At 46.7% G+C, this 18,153-nt stretch overlaps 1 protein-coding gene across 2 annotated transcripts in view; it reads left to right on the top strand.

Moving 5' to 3' along the window:
- Nucleotides 1-18,153, top strand: part of pde10a (phosphodiesterase 10A) — a 59,253-nt gene that overhangs the window by 11,018 nt on the left and 30,082 nt on the right. The window contains exons 1-2 of one of the 2 annotated variants that reach the window (XM_084470606.1): nt 8,596-8,868; nt 17,861-17,992. In XM_084470606.1, coding sequence (XP_084326732.1) covers nt 8,805-8,868; nt 17,861-17,992 — 196 coding nt within the window. In that variant the 5' untranslated portion in view covers nt 8,596-8,804. Of the gene's footprint in view, nt 1-8,595; nt 8,869-17,860; nt 17,993-18,153 lie in introns of those variants that run through there. The other variant, XM_084470605.1, reaches the window with a different exon arrangement.

The raw sequence follows: 18,153 nt of genomic DNA, 5'->3' as shown, positions 1-18,153 counted from the left end.
ATTTAAAGCGCTCACCTGGCCGCGTTTCACGAGGCGCAGTAGGACGCCAGCCTCTCGGATGATGTCATCGCGTGTGTCATCGCTTGAGAACTATTCTTGTTCTTCTTGTTCACATTCACATTAACCTTTCCATTCACATTTCCATTCACATTATCAGTCACATTATCATTCACATTTGCATTCACATTGTCGTTCACGTTATCATTCACATTTTCATTCACATTTGCATTCACATTATCGCTCACATTATCGTTCACATTGGCATTCGCATTATCATTCACATTGCCATTCACATTATCATTTTCATTCCCTTTTTGGTTCCCATTCCAATTCCAAATCCCTTTCTCAATCTCGTCCCCATTTTCATTCTGCCATTCTTCATGTTTTACTAAAAACAGGAAAACATCCAAGCAGCCACGTAGGGTCACGAGATAACCAGGCTGAAACGTGTCGAACGCTTTGTGACTCACACGTTTCCATTAGTTCAACGGTTCGCTTGTGGTTGAACCGACCGGCGTCTCCTCCTGTGTGTGTGTGTGTGTCTGTGTCTGTGTGCGTGTGCGTGTGTGTGTGTGTTTATGTGTATTGTAAACGTGTAAATCAGAGTGCGAGAGCGGCCGTGGCTTTGCTTTAGCAACCATCCCGGCAGTTCACCTTGACCCTGCTGTACACAACCCACAGCGAGGAGCAGGGCTCCGCTTTAATGGGCCTCAGACAGCATGCGTGCCCGGATGTGCTCTGTTTCAAATTACCCATGGTTCATCCTGCTTTGTGAATGGGCTGTGGCAGGGCTGGGGAGAGGGAGAGAGGAGCTCATAGCATCACAGGTCTCCCCGACATTTAACATTTGCCATGCACTTTAGCACTGTAGCGCCCGACAGACCCTGAATACAAACTTGACTGATAATGTGCGAACAAATCTGTGTTTTGAGCCGTGGTGAGTGAGCTGTTGAGCAGCTGGAGCCTGAGGTGTGCTTCCATGGGTTACTTGGAAAGGCTGTCCAGTCCTCTTTCCTGCTTCATTATTCATATTAGGCTGCGTACGTATTCCTCACATTCAGCCTCGCAGGGCAGCCCAGAGCGGGGTCTCCAACCTCTGCCACAACCAGGGATATTTATTTCCATATATTTTTTAGTAAAGCACATTACTTTACTTATGTTATAGATTCATTAGGGCTTACAGTCATGTTTTATTACCGGTGTTCTGTTTTTAAAGTGTTTCATTGCTGTTTTACTTACAATGAGAATGATTTTGAGGCTCCTGTGTCATGTTAATGTGATACAATATTTGTGGAAAACGTATCAAAAGCAGAAGGACTTTTGTACGCATTTTTTATTGCAACACATTCGTATTGTTGGGTAAGAAACAGAAATAGAGATTGTATTTCCTTTCAAAACTATCTCTGGAGAATAAACAAGGCATACACTTTCTTGAACCTCTTATATTATTGTACTATTATTATTTTATTATTTAAAATTGTAATCTCACTCTCCTCATTTGGTTATTTGGTGGATGTGATTGTAAATGTAATTAGAAGAATTTCAGCAGAACATTGTATTTATACAGCTTACAGCTTTTTGAAATGTTAAACAAATGTTTTATTGTGGCAAGCCCTTTGTCGTAGGTTAATTCAAATAAATATGAATCCTGTGTTACATTCCACACTTCTAATTTGATTTGACTTTCTCCATAGTCAAATGTATTTGATGGGGAAATATTTAGTATACAGTGGCACCATAACTTCTGTAAATAAATAGATAATTATAGTTGAATAATTTCAGATTATGTTAAATTTCATATTTCTTAATTTATTACCATTAGGTGGAGTTAGGCCTGGGTAATATGGCTGAGAGATATATCACGATATAACATTGATATCAATAACTATTGATAATTTGAATGACCTAAAAATACTAGGAATTACCATGCTGGATTTAAACACTTCTGTTTAACACTTAATATGACCTTCCACTGTTCTTCATTGATAAATACTCCAATGTCGATACAACAATGAAAAACACTCAAATATTGTAAATAAGTATGGAACCGTGTTTGTCTAACAAACCCAGCTGCTAGATTCGGTGGTCAGGTCTCTTATCGATATATATTGAACATGTTTTATATTGATGTTGATCAAAAGTCTATCACAATACGATAATTTATTGTTTTATTGCCCAGGCCTAGGTGGAATCAACCTTTTGAAGAGATAAGGGGAGAGGGGGGATGAAGAGAGAACTAGAGAGAAAGTGACTGAAGTGAATAACTGTCTCAGGTGTCTCTTAATCAGTACGCCTCAACACAGATCGTGTGCTGACACGCGACTGTCCTGTTGTGTTTGTGATATCGTAGCACCTAACAGGGTGACTAATACGAATATTAGCTGTAAAACAAGTTACCTTGACTTTAGCCCCGAGAAAACAGTGAGTCAATGAGCAAAGCCACACATCTCTAACACATAACTAACGCTAATAATTCTCCCTGCAATTATTCAAAGTGAATAAAGATATCATGTATATTTTCCATAAGCCTGAATCATGTTAGCATCTCCCATCGATCCCAATGAATAACAATCCAGTGACGTAGCACACCGACGTCAAACCGGAGAGGCCGACTGCATTGCAGCTGCAAATACAAAAAAAAAGGCTGCACAGTGTATCAACGTCCTTTCCTTCTATCTTTTCCTTTTGGGCGGCCGAGGGTAAACAGAGGCAGTAACATGTTAATTGGTGCTGGACTAGTTGCAGGCAGCGCTGTGAAGATGTGCATAACTCACGCACCCCCCTGGGGACTCGGTATCTTCATGGCCTGCCAGTGACGTCAATGCTCCGGCTGTCCTGTGGTTTGTCAGAACAGACTATTCAGCTGGGTTGGTGGGGGGGGGGGGGGGGCGGCGGCGGGGGGGGGTTGGAGAGGAGACTGGAGCATGTGTGCTCAATGTGTGTGTGTGTGTGTGTGTGTCTGCCTGCACACTCATGCCTGTATGCACCAAGTGTACTTGTGCTTTAGAGAGTGTGTGTGTGTGTGTGTGTGTGTGTGTGTTTGTGTGTGCGCATGTCTATGTCTTTGTGTGTGTCCTTTGTCCCATTTGCATATCCCTTTCTAATGTTTATAGTTTCACGTAGACCTGGTGGAAATGTGCTGCAATTATCTGAAAGCACACACAGTGCTCTGAATTGAGAAGTGTTTAGGGAGAGCTGCAGTACAGAAGGGGTTTTGGGGCAAGGCTGTGATCACAGGGAACGCTCCAGCCTTGGTGGATGCAGTGTTTCCCCCCACATGCGTCCAGCAGTGCCACGGCATAGCGCCACCGCTGGATTACTGGCGCCACTGCAATCAGCCATGGAAGACAAATAATGTCTGTTTTATTCGAAAGAACATTTATCATCAGTTCGGACTACTGCACCGGCCTCAATGTTGCATTGTCATTAGTGTTCTGCTAAAGCAGGAGAAGAAACGCCTGATGAATCTGTAGGTGGCATTGGCCAACAAATGGCTTTAGAATTAATGTAGGAGGCATTAAGAGAAAAAGCAACACAATAAGTGACTTAATAATGGAACGTAGCCGACTTATTGGATTGTGTAGAACAGAAGCAACAGTAACCCAGATGATGGGATGGCTTATTGCAGATAGAAAACTATGCAAACGTGTACGTGCAAACACACATTAGAACTGTGTAAAAACTGGACTGCTCACACATGCATGCACCTTACACACCTCAGCACCGCCTTGGAACACTGGGGGTGGGGTCCATTCATTATATTCATAACTTTTAATGAATGGGCACTAGATTTCATAATGTTCACATTTAATGAATGGGCCCTAGATTTCATAATGTTCACATTTAATGAATGGGCACTAGATTTCATAATGTTCACATTTAATGAATGGACACTAGATTTCACAATGTTCACATTTAATGAATGGACACTAGATTTCACAATGTTCACATTTAATGAATGGACACTAGATTTGAAAACATTAAATGGACAGTAGATGCTTACATTAATGACACTGGTTTTGAGTGAGCTTAGGACACAAGCAAATTCATTAAATTAAATGAGCCTCCATCACATACAGACATACATCACCCCCACCAAACAGCTTATTCAATCCCGGGATAGGATTCACTTTCAGTGCGGCCGAGCCATGAGGTTAAGACGCAGACTCCCTCCTATTTGGAACACCGCAAGCTCCATTAGAACATCTGGAACTCCATTTTGGAGAAAGCTACTCGCCCAATTTCAGATGCCCAGCAGATCCTTGGCTCCTGGCTGAAACCGGGAACCTCTAGCACTGCGCCGTCGGTGGAGACCATTAGCCTGAAGCAGCGCTCTGCAGTACTCTTCAAAGGAAACGCTAGGCTCGCCGTAGCTCACCAGCCAGCCCAACATCAGGGCTGCAGCAACTACCTCTCTGCCAGAGAAACACTTGAACTGTGTGGAGACTCACCAGTGGCCGTTGCTTCTCTTCCCCCCCGAAGGTAGTATGGGCCCCACTCCAACTCTGGTTCCGGCGCCCAGAAGTCCATCCTCTGCTAATCCCGTGGAGCTATTTAACAGGCCTGGTAGCCGCCTCTCTGTCTCCACCTAATCTAGTTCAGGATCCCCATCGGAAGGTACTACTTCGTCCCCGACGTGAGAGGGTGTGACGGGTAGTTTTGCCGTGGTTGGTACGTATTAGCTGAACACGATTAGCATCACGGTTGTTGCATACATGTTCCAAAAATAATTTTAAAAATAGTAAAAATAGTATGGGATCTTCACCCTGCCTTGCACATCCCATGACATGGGTTGGCAGGGAGAGCTTGCTGCCAGGGAGGGGTGTGTTGTGCTGTTTGCTGTGGAGGAGGTTGAACTATCTGATAGGAGGGGGGAGTTCCAACACTTCCCCTAATCTCAACCCTGGCACATTTCCCTTTGGCGCGGTCTTGTGACTTTAAACCAGCTAATGAAAATTGATGAATTGAGGACTGATGCTTGACACCTAAACAACAACACAATGCCAAAGGAAGGTCTTATTTTACATGGCTCATTGTAACCCCATGGCTGGACAGCTAGCACGGATTAGAGCATGGTTTGGTTTGCAGGCAATTTGAGACCCTGATGGCCCCTTGGAACCTGTTTTGTGTTGGTTATACGTGACTACATGTGAGTTCATTGGGTCATTGTAATTGTAATAACCTTTAGATAGTTCCATATCTGTGCACATATAGTAAGAACAGGACTCATTTATAACTGTAAAGAGCTACCTCAGAGATCTAACAGTTGCCTTGGCTCAGTTTGTAGATTATAAAGATAACCAAGAAATGATCTCAATAAAAACGTACACATACGTTTCTCCTCACCAAGCCACCGAAACGTACAGGACCATCTGAAGTAACTTATGGTGAGGGTCTTCTTCCTCAGCCCAGTCCCACCTATGCTGCACCCCTTTTGGACCCCGTCACCCCTATAGCACCAGCTGGCCGCCTTAGGGTGCCACTGAAGGCGACGTTGGAGAGGCTCGTCTGCGCAGGGTTCACAGCCAACCCGTGGAGGTGTGAAAGTGGGTGAGGGGAGGTGTGTTATCTGAGGTACCACCTCGGGCCTGGGATTGATAAGGCAGCAGCTATTTTGGCCACGCGTCCTGGCGGCTGGCAGGGTAACAGGAACACAGCACCCGCATTCAGCGGACTCCAGATCTCCAAACATTCGGGGAACAACAGTGCAGTGCCACTTGTGAGGGGTTGCTCCGCCGCCGGGCCATTGCAACATGTTCGTCTAAAGGTGGTGTTCTGCTTTGACTTGGCCATGGAGGAGTTATGCTTTAGAGCCCACTCCACTCCCAGAATGGAGAAAATACACTCTTAAATTACATGTAAATAATAATACTGCATTACCGCAGGGATTCTGTCCAGTGCTTCAGACATGGGCCTTTGAGTGGCTGTTGAGATTCGTACGTTGATGTAAGCATGAGCGGTATCAAAGGGAATGCTGATTATTTGGACTGACATCTCATCAAAAGCTCCAGAGGTGGGCAAAGAGCTGATGGGCATCCGTGGACATGTGTTTTCAGTATTTTTGTTTGTTCCATTGCATGATTGGTTAACGACAACATCACAATGTCGTTAATATGGTTTGAAGCCAGATACAAAGAATTGTTCTTCATCATCGTATAGCTCCTATGTTGCCAACCTAATGTGTTGGTGTCAGCTCTCAATAGCTATTGGGGCCAGCCATCCTAAAAAACGATCCAAACAGTTGTTCCCTATACAGACTCGATCTCCAGCACCGCGACACTGCTACCCATGTACACACACACACACACACACACACACACACACACACACACACACACACACACACACACACACACACACACACACACACACACACACACACACACACACACACACACACTATCACATGCTCTTCATACAGTGTTTCCTATAGGAGTCGCTCTGACGTAGAGGGGAAGGGCAGGAGAGCTGCGTCACAGGCCTCCGAGACCAATCACGCAGGAACACAACAGCAATAATGACATCAAGGAGACCGTCCCTCCTCCCCACCCTCCACCTCTTCTGAGCGCGAATACACGATGTTACGGCTGACCCCTGAACGCAGCAGCTGCCTCAGACTGCTGGAATGCCCGTGATTGATGGCGCCAATGCTGACGTAGCGCGCCCCCCCACCCAACACCAACACCGCCGCCGCCGCCGCCACCCCCGACCGCCCGGCGTGGTGGCTCCAACGCCTCTCTTCAGATACGATCAGAATGTAATGTCGCGGGCCGTCAGTGCGGATGGATGTCCTGCAATGTTTATGCCGTATCATGTTGCCCCCCCAACCCCCCCCCCACCCCCCCGCCCCCCGTGTACAGATCCCCCAGGTGCACTCAGCACTGATGGGAGAGAGGGAGGGAGAGAGAGACAGGGAGATAGAGGGCGAGAGATGTTTTTGTTCAGCTGTTTAACCCCATTCACAATATTGGACAGTAGTGTTTATTTTACAGTATATTTTTTTATTTTTTGTATTCATTAATTTTTACAAATCTAAATAAATTACATTTTTGTGTGTAGGAGGTTTGAGGGAAGAATAGCGGTTGATTCTTTTGCGGATTTGGACTGGTACCAAGGTCTTTTTGAATAGGCCAAGTCTTTCATTTGATCGTTGTACTGTTCTCTGTACTGTTATTTGATATATTAGTGGGCTGTTTTGCTTTCGTCCCACCAAGCACATATTATGATACATATGAATAAGTCTAATACACCTATACAACACGCTTCAGGATTAAGGAATAGAGGTCTGAATTCACAATCAACACTGTTATTTGTTAGCAATATATTTCAATTTAGTTTCACAATGCACCATTCTTTCCTTTTTATTACCCGTTGGTGCAAATGGAAAAGTATATATATTACGTGATTTATCTCACCAGAAGTTACGTGTTGACTTTTAAAATAGGCCATGCCATATTTATATAGAAATTGCAAAATCATTTCAGTGATTTTCACAATCATGGAGAAATTTACTTTAAGTAATATAATGCATTGTTCTACTGGTAGAGATCTGCTGTATTGACATTGATTGTGAATAATCTTTTGCGCTGACTTCACCTGGCAAAATAAATATTTTTAACGTGATCTATTGAGTTTGAGGTCAACTTTATCTGCAAATGTCTGGACATATTTTAATCGCACAATGAAAATATTTAACTGCTCCAAAATAGATATGCATTACGAGTATAGATAAATTTTGCAACACACTCACACTCTGTATGCCTCCCCCCCCCCCCCCCCCCCCCCCACCACCACCCACTCTCTCCCAAGAACACACTCTACAATCTCTCACTCAACACACACACACACACACACACACACACAGAGCAGACTGTAAGGTGAATGACAGCGTATGCCTGTTTGACGTGGGTTTCATTCTTCTTATCAACATAAATGCTTGGCACTAGTCGTGCCTGGCAAACTGTAATTTTTAGATGCTTCCACAGTTGGACATGGAGGGAAGGTGGCAGGACTGAATCGAGATGCTTGCTCTGCCTGTGTTTGCAGAAGCTCCTTACACCACTTCTCCATTTTGCATCCAAGCATCGTGCCATTATCGTTCTTCTGGGAATGCAAATAGTCCCATTCAGTTCGGCTTGTTTGCTTCGTCCTGCCCGCCGTCACTGAACGCAACGGTATCGTCGTGTCCTTGGACGTGGACGGTGTGTCCGTAAATTACAAAAAAAAAAAAAAACGCTTCACATCTTTTCCCCCCTCCTCATCGACCGGGATAAGTCGGTCTTTTTTTCTCCTCTGCCTCGTTTCTCTGGAGAGCATGTGGCTCGGCTCCGTGCGCGCGGCGACACCCGGGAGCAGAGCAGCAGCAGCCCGGGACTGGGCAGCAGCGTCGACGGCGCCACCTCTGCGGATCCTCGTGTTTCTCTCCGCGGCTTAGTCGCCTCGTTCATACCGCCGCCCGCATCCACGGAGCTGCTGCCGTGCCGAGGAGGCGGACCGTAGTTTAGCTACACCTCGGGTGGTGGTGGTGGTGCGCGTGTGTGCGTGTGTGTGTGTGTGTGTGTGTGTGTGTGTGTGTGTGTGTGCGCGCGTGTGTGTGTGTGTGTGTGTGAGGGGGGTGGGGGCAGATCGCTCCTACCGTAGCCGTGCTCACGGCATCGTACCACTCAGGCGTGGACCATTAGGACTCCTTCATCTCAACGCGTTCTGGACGTTTCTCTGTTTGCAGCTGGGCTGCCGAACGCACAAGTTTGATCCGAGGCGCGCTTCTCTCCGTAGCTTCCCCCTCTTTACGCTCCCGGTCCGACATGGAAGATGGCCCGTCTTCAACAAGCTGTTTCAGGAGGTTAACGGACTGTTTTCTCGGTGCAAGTAGGTACTTTGATTTACACTTCAAATGATTAGATTACAACTTTAAGCCCACCGTAGGTATAAGCGAGGAGACGTGGGTGTATTTCAGGGGGGTTGTTCACTGGATGTTGCTCCTTGCCGGAGCTTGTTCAACCGGGTGACATTAAGACAGGCTTACGCTGGTCGTATTTCCTTCACCTTAACGCGGGCGAAAGTTGGGCTATTTAGACGGAGATCGGCTCAACTTTAGGGATGACAGATGGGTAGCAGAGCTGGACTCGAACATGGGGTGGGGACGATATAGGATGGTGTGTACACTACCACGTTTGTAGACGGGTTAGTAAAACGCATGCCTGGACAAAACGGGCTTATGAATAGCTCGCCTTGAGTGGATGATCGGAGCGGGAGGACGAGGGGCAGATCCCGGGTAAGACATGGCATCAATAAGCCAGGTCTAGACAGCATGCACGCGTGCCTCCGTGCACCGCTACGCACAGCTCCACTTGGCCGTCCGTTGTAGCCTACTAATTACAAAACATCAACTGTCGAGCCATATAGTTATTTTTTATATTTTTAATTTATTAGAAAATATGCCATTGTTTGTTGATGGATAACAATGCGCGCTAACGTTAAAAAGTGGATTCTTAATGCGGACTGGACAGTTAATGCTCCACTTTGGTTAAATACAATTATCACACGTTTTTGTGATCATATCTTTACCGTGGTGTGCACTTTGGGTGAACCCTGTTAAACCAACCGTGAGGTGGCCATTGGTCGAATGGCACCTCGGTTGACCTTTTCTGGTTGCAAAACCGTGATAACAGCTTCGAGTGTGTCTTTGCTCGATAATTCCAAAGCATACGCATAGCAGTAAACTGTGGTCATGGAATGCATTATGGAGATATGCAGGTATCCCGCCCGCACGAATAGGCCTACCAAAAAAGGACAAGAATTTAGGGTTTCAGAATGCTTCCACTGTTCTTGCGTTTTCAAAGCAACTGTTTGTGAGGTGAATCGTAGGATCCAGAGGTCATCATAGTAACGTGGAATAATAATGACAGCACAGGCGTATGGGAGTAAACATTAACTTCTTTATTTATTTGCATACACGTCATTCAATCATTACCTAATGCTCTAGTTCCGTCTATTACTCCTTCTCCACTGTGTTTTGGATTAGGTATAACCTGTTGCCTATGAACACCGGCCCAAAGATATTTTCTAGTGTTTTTAATTAGGCCATTGGCAGTTGGCCTAATGTACAATTTAGAACGTCATTGTCGAGTTTAATACTATTCTAGTCTTTAAGTCTTTTTGTATTGGCAGTCTTTGATATGGACCTACCCAAACTTAATGGACTATATGTTGTTACGTAGCCTATATGCCCAAACTCATGGTTTGCAACATATAACCTTCCTTCCTATAAGTTTATGACCTTATTTATTACTTTGTTTAGATGATAAAAAAGGGTTATATCTTTAACAAATGTTGGTGTGTGTGTGTGTGTGTGTGTGTGTGTGTGTGTGTGTGTGTGAGAGTTACTCTCCTGTCCCTGTCATAATTGTTCCCATCTGTGTTATTTCGTACCGTGCTTATTGCAGAAAGTTTGAGCGGTGTTGTTCGAGTCCTGTGATAATAAAGCCTGTTATTATTCATAGCCCTGTGTGTGTGTGTGTGTGTGTGTGTGTGTGTGTGTGTGCATACTTTTTTTTTTTTTTAAGAGAAACTCAATGCCCAACATATCTGCGTTATAGTTCAGGCTGGTCACTTTCTGTCAGCCCTGGTTGGATGTTTTAGGCATTTTATCAAATCCAATTGAACATTGAGGAATTACTTAACGTTGTGAAGAAAGCTGCATTGTCCGGCAGGATGTGTTCCTGCTGGATATTTCCTGCTGCACCGCATGCCATCTTCTCCCTGTGACGGACCGAGCCAGGGGTAGAGTCACTGCGAATATCGCCCCGTCAACCCCCGAGGCCTCTCTGAACACACACGTACACCTAGTGGTCCATATCCACCTCCTCCCAGATGGTTCTCTCCGCTCAACCCGGTGGAGATCCACACTCAACGGATCGCTTCACGTGGATCTTGATAAGTCGCTGCTTGTCCCCGGCATCTACAGGTTGGGGGAAAAAAAAAAACGTCAGGTGACGCACAAAGAAAAACAACAGGCCGTCTCGTTGTGTGACGTCGCGAACCGTTCACGTACAGCAGCGCTCCGATATGAGCGAGCTGGATCGCCGCCACGTCAGTGTGGGATCGGAGCGTCCGAAGGGAAGAGGTTCCCACTCCGACCGCCCGCTGACCCCGCCGTCAGCTGGGAGAGAGGGGATGGAAAAAGGGTCACATGCATGTGGACCCTTTTTTGGGGTTGTTTTTTTGCTGCTGCGAGCGGTCCCCCTATGATGGCGGCTCATAAAGGAGCACAATGTCGGGGAAGAGCTGGGATCTGAGCCGGGGTCTGTGGTTCTCATCACCGCGTCCCCGATGGCCTGTTTAGCTGGGGCTGCAGAGTTCACTGTCGGTCCAGATGTGAAACAGGGAACATGAGCGCGTCGATGATGTGTGCTCCAGGGTTGTGTGTGTGTGTGTGTGTGTGTGTGTGTGTGTGTGTGTGTGTGTGTGTGTGTGTGTGTGTGTGTGTGTGTGTGTGTGTGTGTGTGTGTGTGTGTGTGTGTGTGTGTGTGTGTGTGTGTGTGTGTGTGTTGGGAGTGTGTGTTGGAAGTACAGAGTTTACAGTGTGAGGGGAAAATTATGCTGACTCCCAAGAAATCTGCTTCGGCCCGTACTGCTAGGGCACTTTATCATCGGCTGGGTTCGTAATCTATAACTGGCACGATGTACTTTAGATGAGTATAAATAAACGAGTATCAAATGAGTACTCTGAACGCCATCCGGGGGCTGTTGTGGATTCCAGTGCCACAAGCCGTATACTCATAGGTCTGGACGTTAAACAAGGGCCCTCCGCGACTGAGGACATATTTATTAGTTGGGAGGAGTCAGCTGCAAACCATAATCGCTACTGTGGAAATGGTCAACCATGAAGGTATCTATGTTTGTGGATGCAAAGGGAGCAAGTGATTGTCGTGGCCAGTAGGTGCACACTGCAGCGATCATCATTGAATGCATGTATGTTCTTATGGTGACACACTACAGACCTGTAGCCCACTGGTTGCTTTTTAGTGTAACTTGATTCTACTTTTCTGTGTGGAAAAGTTTGACTATTGACGCTATTGGTCCAGGATTATTTCTCGTCCATTGGTCCGATTTGGAAAAATGGTGTAGCTGGTCCAACTTCTCTGCAAAAATATTCAGGGTAACAAAGTGGATGTCAGGGTTAGGACCAAGGTGGGGCTCCCCTTTAACCCTCACTTCCCAGTGGTGTTTCACCTTTTCTTGGGTACCAAGAGGAGATGGCCTCTCCGAGGGTCGAGTTTGAAGGTTGACCTGATATGCATCTCATCACAGCGGAAGTGCTGCAGCTAGCCTGCCACCACACGAGCCAATCAAGGGGACATGGCTTATCTGCATGTCAGCCAGCCATTTATATCCCCCACCCTGTATGTCTAACGACCTGGACCCTGGCAGTGGAAATAATGCAAATTGCATTTCCATGGCGATGTCTCTCACTCAGCGAGGGAGGTGGTGGCCTGCATGTTTGTGCAGTGCTGTTTGTTTTCAGAATTCAGGGGCGTGTGTCCGCAAGAGCTAATGCTAATGACACTTTCAAAGTCCAGATCATCACATGGGCACATCCCCATACAATGTAGGGCAGGTAGAAGAGTTGCAGCTATTTATGTAGCATATATGTGTATTATAGGCAACTTCAGCAAAAATTCATATACTGTAGCTTTGACCTGAATTTGACTGATTTTACCTGATTTCATTTCGGTACAGAAAGCTACTGCACAGTAAACTATGCTCTAGTGATGTACACATTATATACCCCCGTAGTCCGGATCCTGTAGTAACGGCAGATTCCAATAGAACCTGTATGGGCTGGGGATAGTTCTGTAAGATTTGTGATGGAGAGTGAATAAAGGGGTGGGCCGTGGTCTACGTTGTGTGATTTTGATCATACGTCAGCCGATTCGGTCGACTTTGACATCGATCAAACATTTAAAAAAAAAGAGTTGGTCGTGACTTACTCAAACAACAGCGTGGCTTCATGACATGTAGAGAGAACCGGCACATCGGACGCTGGAGCTATGAGAACGGGACTGGGAGGGTGTTGACTCAACCCCACCCAGGATTGGATGCCTTTCTCGTTCTGATTTTCTCGTCTCATTACACCATTCACCTTTGGCCACCAGGACTTAACTGCAGCGTGTGTGTGTGTGTGTGTGTGTGTGTGTGTGTGTGCTAAAACGTCATACAAGCCAACACGTTCTCCCTCACGGTCTCCCAAACTGAGGCCGACTGATGAATAATGGCGTCCGATAATAACAAGAATACTAGTTGTTCCTATTATTCTTATTAATTTTGATGAAATCCCCCATTCCTCCCTTGTTTTTCCCCCTGTCCACCAGTGGCAGAATGTCAGTGTTTGGGATTCAGGGGATCAATCCCTCCCATAGATAAGAACCACATGCTCTTCCTCCTGGCAAGGGAGTCCCAGACGGATCTGCTGACGCACACACCACACACACACACGGTGCCTCCCCCTTCATCCCCTTCCTGCCTCAGCCTCATGTCAGGAAAGTAAAAAGTACTGCGCTGGCCGCGTGCCCTTGACTCTCAGCCAAGCCCCTCTCTCTCTCTCTCTCTCTCTCTCTCTCTCTCTCTCTCTCTCTTGCTCTCTCGCTCTCTCTCTTGCTCTCTCACTCTCTCTCTCTCCATCTCTCTGGCCTCTCTTGCACGCTTCTCTCCCTCGTCTGTATGTATTGATTGATGTATTTATTGATTCTGTGCACATCACCCAGGGAGGGAGGGAGGGAGGCAGGGAGGGGGGGCAGGACAACTCCCACATTGAACATCAGCTGTTGCCGCTGCTGTTGCTGCTGCCAGCGTCCTGATTGGCCGACTGGGCCTCGACCCCACAGCAGAGTCATCCAGCCACACGTTCAGCCCGATCAAAACACAGAATCCGAGGGGTCCGCTGCCCCGCGTAGCCTGCTTCAGTCGATGCAACTTTGAACAACCTGGCGACAGCTTTTGGTTTTTCATTACATACGACATGCGTTATGAGATCTCTTTCAGGAGTTCTGTCAGCTCTTCTACGCGACGTTAAAGCAGCATTAGATACCTTGACCTTTAAAGAAAGAGAGATCAGTTAAGTGCTTGGGGTGGTTTATTCTTTAAGGGCTGTCGCACTCTGTCTTCACGACTTAAGTGGCTAACTTGTACATGTCTCTACATATCTTATATGAGATATTATAGGTCAGAAAAGTAAGAAAGACCTCAATCAAGTCAATACTATAAAAAGGTCTGGTATCAGGTATTTCATTGCTATAAAAATGGACCCTTGTATGAATATGGCATATGGTACATCAGACTGAACACACTTTTTTTTGGCAACTGTAAGCTGCACAATGAAAGAAAATTGATATATACTTTGAAATATCGATGACGATAAAATATCAAGTCCTCTACCTCAAAAACCGCAAGGTGGACATTTTTTGAAACGTCCAGACCTTGTAATGAGAACGAGGGTGTTTGGAATTTGATGTTGATGCCACTAGATTTACACCAGAGCCCCGGTTAACATTGGTTTTGATGCCTGTGTTTAAGTGCAAGGTTTCCCAACCCAGAGTATCCATGGAGAACTCTGTATCCGCCAATGCAGAGCCTACAGGGTGACCCAGACAGACTGCTACTTGGCTTTCTCCAATCCAGGGGTGTGGTGCACTGTAGTCAGGACAAGTGTTATCCAAGAATACCTCACTGCATGGACTCAAGCCCTTGTTTTTCACACAGGAAACCCATGGTTGACTCAGTCTGAGCAGGCCAGGCCAAATGGGGTTTAGCGACTCGCAAAAGACGCTGCAGATTGATGCAAATAATAACACTGAAAATACATCAACTTGTGGTATAATACGCGTCAATTGAGTTTTCCAGCGCAGGCTATTACTGCAGAATACGAGATGTGTTTAACTCTGGTTTTAGGACGCTCTGTAGATGAAGAGGGGCCTGCCAAAAGCCCCACAGTTGTAAACTTTGAAGTAGTCTTGAACGCTAGAGTTAGTGTGCTAGTGAGCGCATAAGTGAAGGCTTTTGTACTGTTGATTTGAAGAGTGAACACATTTACATTTAGGGCATTTAGCAGACGCTTTTATCCAAAGTGACTTACAAGCGACTTATAAGATGCATTTTTAAGTGCCAGGACGTACAACATACAATCCTTTACTTAACTTTGTTAAGTGTTGTCTGTTGATGTATTCCTTTGTTGTAACATTATCATTTTGTTTGTTCCATTACCTAACTTAACTTTGGATAATCCCCCTGAGCCCAGTATGTCGACTTTGTCATCGCCAAAGCCTTCTTTTCTTGGCACGTACCGTTTTTTTTTTACAATATAATGTCACACGAGTTCTACTTCTTGCGGGAAAAACACGATTTAGACATTTAATAGAAAATCGAACCAAAACTTCCCCCGATGTGTTTATCTCGGGTGACGCCATTCCTCTGAAGTAGTGCTGGCCCTGGAGAGAAGGAACGTTCTGCTGAGGTTTGCTGAGCGAGTTCGGGGCAGGCCCGCTGACCCCGAGCGGCCCTCTCCTCCTCCTCCTCCTCCTCCTCCTCCTCCGTCATCTTCAGAAGACGCTGAGACGTCTTGTGCTCATGTGGTTCCTCAGGGGCTAGCTAGCATCCAGGGCCGCAGCATGTGGGCCTCCACACTGGAGCTGTTGTACCACGGGAGAGACCCCTGGCTTCCCACAGGGTCGCTGCTGTCAGGAGTGTAGGTTGAGGGAAGAGACGTTAAAGAAATAAGTATAAGAAAAAGCGGGGTCTTTTTGGGTCGAGGGAGAGAGAGGGAGAGGGAGAGAGAGAGAGAGAGAGAGAGAGAGAGAGAGAGAGAGAGAGAGAGAGATGGGGTGGGGGAGGAAAGGAGCTGTAATGGCAAAAAATGATTTGGGACCAACTTACCATAATCAATCAACATGCAACTGGAAGGATGGTTGTTGGAACTAGTCATCACTGATGATGTATCACTCTTCCTTTGTCCTCCTGGGCATTGCATTAGGTTTGTGATGAACGAAGGGAATGATTCACATTTGAATTCTACATTCACCAGCTCTGCCTCAATTTATGTGAAATAAAAGGAGTCCATCTTGTGCCGCTCTGTGGGAGTGTATAGAATTCCCCCCACACGTTTCTATAATCAACGACTGAAAAGAAGCATTTCCCGAATATGTAATTTAATACAAATTACTTTAAAAAAAAAAAAGAATATTTTTTAAAGTTTCAGTCAGAGTAATCACAAAGGAATGCCTTTTCCTTGGTGTACGTGTGCTCATGTCCCCTACAAACATGGGCACTGCTCTGCACATTGTTGGGTTTATACTTTCTGCCCCTATCCGTGACTCTCTGTACGCGGAGCGCTTTAAGTCAGGACAGCCAGCTGCCATCATGGCATGAAGAAATAATCACGCTGGAGAAAATAAGTGCCTTTTGTATGCGACCGCACTCACCCCTACCCCCGCCCTCCTAAGGTTGTGTGATTTGTTAAGCCACACACTGCTCACTTGCGTCAGCAGCACGGGCTTGGAGTCTTGTGAGCCGTTCCACTTAAGAGGAGCTGCATCCCGGGGCAGTTGGCTAGTCCATCACCCCCCCCACCACCCCCCCACCACCCTACCCCCCCTACTCTGGCTCACTCACTCAGCCCTACACACTCGTAGCCCTGCGTCCATCCACAGACGTTCAGGAAAGATAAAGCAATGGGAATGCTGGTCATTGGTGGGGCGATTGTTTTGGGTGGGGGGGGGGCGGTGAGGGTGAGCGATAGGTCAATAGGTCAGTAGGTCACCAGTGAGTCGACGAGCCCTGACTCTGAAACATGACGATAGGATCAGGTCCCGAAACCAGATGAGTACATTTTAGAGGAAACCAAATTAAGCAGACGGACCTGTTAGCGGGTCAGCGCTGATTGTGTCTTGGAAGTCGTTTTTTGTCTTTGGCCTCGTGACACTTTTGTGTGTGACTCCGGGGTATTTCAGAGATGGTGAAATATCTTCCCAAGATCCGGCGGGATATTTGCGAAAGTGCAAGAGTGAGTGCAGATAGCGATCGGGCCTGTTTCCTATTGTCGGCCCACCTGGCTCCGTGGATGTCCCAAGTCCGTTGGCCCGGGGCTGGCCCATGACCGCCGCCGCCGCCCTCTCGGCCGGATAGCGTGGACGCCACTGGGTGCATTAAAGGATACTTTTCCTCAGAAAACGGTCGGCTATTTTCTGCGACAACGCAGACAATAAACAGCATCACTCAGTGCGGCTCTCGAGAAGCTAATTGCCTGTAAAGCACAATCAAGTCTTTTATTCCCGTGCTCTGCTGGGCTGCTCTCCCGGGAGACGGGCCTCCGCTCTGGAAGCTCTGCGGCGCTAGCGTTGCTAGCCTGAAAGCCCTAGCCGGCTCAGACTAGGTTAGCATGCTAAGCTAACACTCAGAGCGGAGAGGCTCACTGCTCGAGGAAGACCTTGACAAGGACACAAGGAAGACATTTATAAGAAAGACAGTCTTTATTCATGTTTATCCAGGTTTCTTTGTTTCATGGACGATTCGATGGAGTTACCAGCATGTGGCAGTGTAGTCAATGTGCACGTTCTGTTGATGTTGTGATTGTGAAGTTGTTTGTCTAAAGTGTGTGTGTGTGTGTGTGTGTGTACCATGTCTATACATTTGTGTGTGTGTGTGTGTGTGTGTGTGTGTGTGTGTGTGTGCGCGCGTGCACGTGCGTGCGTGTGCGTGTGTGTGTGTGTGTGTGTGTGTGTGTGTGTGTTTGTGCACAGTGTTTACACAGGCTCGTGACGGAGCATGAGCCCTAACGCTGTTGTGTGTGTGTGTGTGTGGACCTCAGGTTTGACGGATGAGAAGGTGAAGGCGTACCTCTCCGTCCACCCGCAGATGCTGGAGGACTTCGTATCGGAGAGTGTGAGCGCAGAGACGTTGGACAGATGGCTGAGGAGGAAGACCAGCAGCAGGCCTGCAGGTACACACACACACACACACACACACACACACATACGCATACGCATATGCACACACGCACGCACGCACACACACACACACACACACACACACACACACACATACGCATACGCATATGCACACACACACGCACGCACACACACACACACACACATACGCATA

This window comes from Micromesistius poutassou, assembly GCF_964030765.1.
Source record: "Micromesistius poutassou genome assembly, chromosome: 7".
Classification (NCBI taxonomy): domain Eukaryota; kingdom Metazoa; phylum Chordata; class Actinopteri; order Gadiformes; family Gadidae; genus Micromesistius; species Micromesistius poutassou.
The sequence above is the reverse complement of the archived record's forward strand: the minus strand, read 5'-3'. Positions and strand labels throughout refer to the sequence as shown.